At 38.3% G+C, this 5,158-nt stretch overlaps 1 protein-coding gene across 1 annotated transcript; it reads left to right on the forward strand.

Moving 5' to 3' along the window:
* The first annotated feature begins 1,461 nt into the window (after positions 1 to 1,461).
* On the forward strand, positions 1,462 to 3,889 carry LOC110947834 (C-C motif chemokine 14-like). The gene is made up of 3 exons (XM_022189114.2): positions 1,462 to 1,582; positions 2,272 to 2,383; positions 3,567 to 3,889. Exons 1-3 carry the CDS (start codon positions 1,507 to 1,509, stop codon positions 3,664 to 3,666), a joined length of 288 nt encoding a protein of 95 aa, XP_022044806.2. The 5' UTR covers positions 1,462 to 1,506; the 3' UTR covers positions 3,667 to 3,889.
* Positions 3,890 to 5,158: the final 1,269 nt, after the last annotated feature.

Raw genomic sequence — 5,158 nt, forward strand, 5'->3', positions numbered from 1 at the left:
GGGTTGTCTAGCGCGGCTAGGCTAGACCTTCCCTGAAAATTTCATCCGAATCCATTAATCGGTTTTTGAGTAATGCTGCTAACAGACAGACAGAAAAACTAAGGCCAGCTGTCACAGAGTAAAAATGGAGCAATAATCTATCAGTGATATTAATATGTAGAGAAGTTTCATAACAGTAAAAAACTAAAAATATTTCCACTCAGGCATTGCCCTCATTTGTGGCTTTAGCATGTAAACCTATTGAGAACATCTGGTTGTAAGTATGTCATCATCACACAGCATACATGTGATGTAGAGATTAGCGATGTGTTGACTATGAACCACAGCATTCAGCTGTGGTTTATCATTCCGAATCATCTTTCTGTTTTCAAAATCTCACCAGATGAACAGCTGTGAGCATCTGTGCTTATCATAACGTCCCACTGCTACCCTGATCTTTACCATCCATCTCTTATCTATGCACCACTTAATCCTCATTAGGGTCATGGGAGGCTGGAGTCTATCACAGATGAGTTAGGGTGAAGGCAGGGGACATCTGGACAGGTCACCAGTCTGTCACAGGGCTAAATATAGAGACGAACAATCACACTCACATTCACACCTACGGACAATTTAGAATTATCAGTTTACCTCAGAAAATTTTTGGACTGGGGGAGGAAGCTGGAGAACCCGGAGAAAACCCACGCATGCACAGACAGAATATGCAAACTCCACTGGAACGATTGTAGGCCCGGGCCGGAACACAAACTGGGGATCTTCCACCTGTGAGGCAACAGAGAGAACCACTGAGTCTCGGTACAGCCCCTTGATCTATACCCTGAAATGTAATGTGAATGCACTCTGACACCAGATTTAAAGAAAAAAGGCATTCTAATTGGCATTATTAGCAAAAACAAAACAGTCAAAAACCACACTGCATGTTTACAAAATGGCTCCAAGTAATGCTTCGTCTGCTGGAGACGCCACAAACGTAAATATGAACAGAATAAGTCATAAATAACAAAGCAGACAAAGCTAGCTTGTGCTCGTGAGGCCTGCTGCTGTGTCATGCTGAAACAAGTTTTAAAATACAGCTCTAAGAAAAGTTCACCTATTTAGGCATCTTTAAATTTTAAACCAGCTGTGCAAAATTTTTTTGCAAATTTGCAGAAAATATACAGGCATCATTGCTTCTTTTATTGTTTTTTTGCTGTCGTTTGTTGCATTTCATTATTTGAAACTTAAAAAGTAGCAGCAGTGAAAGCAGCTTAAAGCCACAATGCATCTGCAGGCTGCACAAACGCACAGCGAGTCTGAGGTTTAAGTGTGATGTTTCAAAGAATCGTTCCTCCCCCACCTCCCCACACTTTGTTTCCCTTAACTGAGAAGGGCTGACCACAGGCTGAAGGTTGTTTACGCGCTGGTTAGTTTCAGGTTCTGGTCTGCGATGTGTCACGGAACAAACACCACGAACACTACGATAAAAGCAGAGAGAGCAGACTGACGAAGACAGAAGCAAACAGCATCATGATGATGAAGATGAAGATCGCCCTGGTGACCTGCGTCCTGCTCGTCTCATCTCTCGCTCTCGTGGCATCTGAGAGTAAGCCCACTAAATGACGACTTATTCTCCGTTTTTATCTTAGTTTGTTAATATTCCCTTGTCGATTGATAAGTATGATTCGATAAAAAGAAAAATATTCACTGATTTAAAAAGAAATCATTCTAAAAACAAGTAAAAGATTTTTTCAAAATGAAAAATTTGAGAAAAAGTAGATTTATGCTTTAAAAAAAAAAAAAAAAAAGAATATCATTGTCATTGTGGTGCAACTTGTCATACCTGCTCAGTCAGTTTCATTCTATGATAAAGTATTTCTTATTTAAAGCATTCTATACATTTTATTTCGTACTGTTGTGACACGCAGTTAAACTGACGCAGAAAATATCACAAGTTGAGTTTAGCAATTCTTTAGCTAATGAGCGAAAAGGTGAAAAACTTTCCTCTCTTTGCTGTTATTGAGTCCTGCTGCATTTATTTTATTGACCCCATACGTTTCATTTTCTTGTCCTCGTCTCTCAGTTCTATGGAAACACTGCCTGCAGCTCAACCTTCAAGCAGGACTTTAAACTTTGATTCTGGTTCATTTTTCAGACAGAAGTACTGGCATTTTTTACTGTTTTTCCAGTTTCAGGCTCTGACAAATGGCGTTCATTCTTGCATTCATTTATTTTTGGGTACTGCTTTCAAGAAAATATTCCTTTCTAATCCCTCTGTTCCATCTTGGTTTTCAGGCAGCTTTGGTCCTCAGTTTTGTTGCTTCTCGTACTACGAAGGCCGCCTGAGGAAGGCCAATGTGATGGATGTCAGACTTACAGCCAGTATGTGTGCTAAGAAAGGCGTCATGTAAGTAAATTTCAGCCTATAAGTAAAAATAAACACAAAACATTTGACTGACACACAAAACAGGGAACAAAAATTACACAAATTCAAAGAGCCCATATGATGCCTTTTCGGTTCCTACTGTCAAGCGCTATTCAACTTTTTTTTTGTCCAAACTAAAGAGTTATTTTTTTCTGACAGAAAACATTCAATTTGAAATCCAGTTACTTATCTATTCATTTGCACAATTCCTGCTTGTATTAGTTTAGCCACATCAAATAATAAGAAAAATATTTGTGAACTTACTTGCAGAATTTATTCAGAAAAGGAGTCTCCACCTCCAACAGATCTCTGGAAATAGTCTTAAAAAAACCACCTCAATCAAACCTGACAACTTTTTCTTGCAAAATTGGGGCAATTATTTCAAATTTTGCAATTTTCTTTAATTTTTTTGTGACAAAAAACTTTAAAAATATGTAAGGAAGCACAGTTGGCTTCCTCAGTCCAACATCACAGTGGTGAAAAAACTGTTTTCAAACACCTTTTAAATTTTACACAATCTCAGATTTCACCATGAAATAATTGTGGAAAAATATTTTTTGTGTTTCAAAAGGTGTGGCTGCTTTAGACAGACACAAACAAATACAAATTATATATTTTTTTGTTTGTTTACAACAACAACAACTAACAAAACTAAATTCTACCAAAAATACCCAATACTTAAAATTTCTTATTTTTCTGGAACCAATCAATTTTAACGGCTTTTTAAAAAAATTTTAAATAGGATTTGTTTCATATTATGGCTGTGATTGTACTAAAAGAAATAGCAGTTGAAGAGTGCAGCCTATGAGTGATTCTTCATGCAACAGACATGCAGATGTATGGGGTGTCCCAAAACTTTTTTCCACACTGGAGTTCTAAACTGACCGTTTTAGGCAGAAAAGAAGCTCCAGGCAGCAATATACAATATGAGGAAAAAATATTTTTTGAGCGTTAAAGTAGGAAAAAATATTCCAATAGACCCCAAAAATCTAATTACAAACCTGTAAATGTGCAGAATTCGGGCTATTTGAACAAACAGAACCCACTTTATAGCCATGTTTGACGCATGTGCATATAAAGAACAAATTTGCTCTTTGATCCAATAAAATGACTGAAAAAAACTGTGATATTACAGTAGCATCAATCATTTTTGTTTCCATTTCAGCCTCACGATGCTGAACGGTCTTAACGTCTGTGTCGACCCAAGTGTTCAGTGGGTCAAGAGCATCATCGAGGCCAAGGAAAAAGAGCAGATGGAGAACTGAGAAGTTCTGCCTCCAAGATTTCCGACTGACCCGATAAACTCCTCAACACCCAAAAACTTCCTGAGATGAGCAGCAGCAGCAGCAGCGACGGAGTACATCAACAACTTTCTCTGCTTATATACAGAATAATTCTCTAGTAGATTAGTATGAAATGAAAATCTTCTTTTATATATTCTCTTCTTGTCTTTGCATGAGCGTTTTCATATTAAATCACGTGCTGGAATCAAAACTGAAGCTCGTCTTGATTTACGCAACGCAAACTTTGACCACACTGTTGTTCTCATTCAGCTCATAAACATCATTTACGTCACGCAACATTGAAGTATTAAAACTCGTGATTTCTGGGTAATAATCTGTCCCCCCTACAAAAAAAAAAAAAAAAAAAAAATCACATTTGCACCAAAACATCTGCATATTTAGGTGCACAAAAGAGATATACGTTTTGTTTATTTGTTTTTATTTGACCAGGTAAAAAATGTTTGAGAACTAACCCTCATTTGCAAATATGACCTGGCCAAGAGGCACCAACAGGAACAAATCCACATGTAAACCACAGACAAATAGAAACACACATGGATCAAAAGTAAACAGGTCAATAAGAAAGAAACATGGAAGCAGATACATGCGAGTGAAAAAAAATATGCATGAGATGTAAGAAAGTGTGTTTATGTGTGTATACAGTGATGGAGAAAAATATTAGACCATCCTTGTTTTCTTCAATTTCTTGTTCAATTTAATGCCTGCTACAACTAAATGTACATTTGTTTGGACAAATATAATAACAAAAATAGCTCATAAGAGTTTGATTTAAGAGCTGATATCTGGACATTTTCCATGGTTTTCTTGACAATAACCAAAATCACTTAAGTATTAGTAACTGCCCTGTTCTACCCAAACTAAAACGACCCCGGATCGTCACTGATCCACCCCCATGTTTTACTGTAGGGGCAGACAGTCTGGTTTGTAGCTTCTCCAGGCTTCCTCCTAACAAGTAACGTGGCTTCAGAGGGCATCAAGTGAAAATTAGATTCATCACTGAGGAGAACCTCAGCCCAATCATCAACAGTCCAACCGGGCTTTCCTCTACCTTTCGTTGATGAAGGGCTTATTCCGGGCCCTGTGTGACTTCAGACCAGCTTCAAGAAGTCGGTTTCCAACTGTCCTTACCGAATAAGTCATATTTTTTCAGTGTTCACTCATTTTTAAGGTCCCTGGAGGTCTGACGACGGTTCCTGACACAGGAATGGATGAGTGCACGGTCTTCTCGTGGGGTAGAAAGACGTTTCCTGCCGCGACCAGCTAGCAATTTGGTAGCACCATGTTGGGTTTGTTATTTCTTGGTGTGATGAACGGCTGTCGTGGAGATCTTCAATTTTTTGTCTACCTGTCTCTCACTCATGTCAGTTTCCAGCAGTGCCAAGATGGCTGCCTTCGTGGCTTCACAAAACTCTTTCGTTTCAGGCATTATGCGAGAGCTGATGACTTCTGAGTT

Source organism: Acanthochromis polyacanthus, chromosome 16, assembly GCF_021347895.1.
Source record: "Acanthochromis polyacanthus isolate Apoly-LR-REF ecotype Palm Island chromosome 16, KAUST_Apoly_ChrSc, whole genome shotgun sequence".
In the NCBI taxonomy this organism is placed as follows: domain Eukaryota; kingdom Metazoa; phylum Chordata; class Actinopteri; family Pomacentridae; genus Acanthochromis; species Acanthochromis polyacanthus.

Bases quoted from the DNA above. Each gene is read 5' to 3' on its own strand.
- LOC110947834 (XM_022189114.2), top strand. From the start codon at position 1,507: ATGATGATGAAGATGAAGATCGCCCTGGTGACCTGCGTCCTGCTCGTC. The intron at 1,583-2,271 runs GTAAGCCCACTA...CTTGGTTTTCAG, and splicing joins CGCTCTCGTGGCATCTGAGA to GCAGCTTTGGTCCTCAGTTT. The intron at 2,384-3,566 runs GTAAGTAAATTT...TTTCCATTTCAG, and splicing joins TGTGCTAAGAAAGGCGTCAT to CCTCACGATGCTGAACGGTC.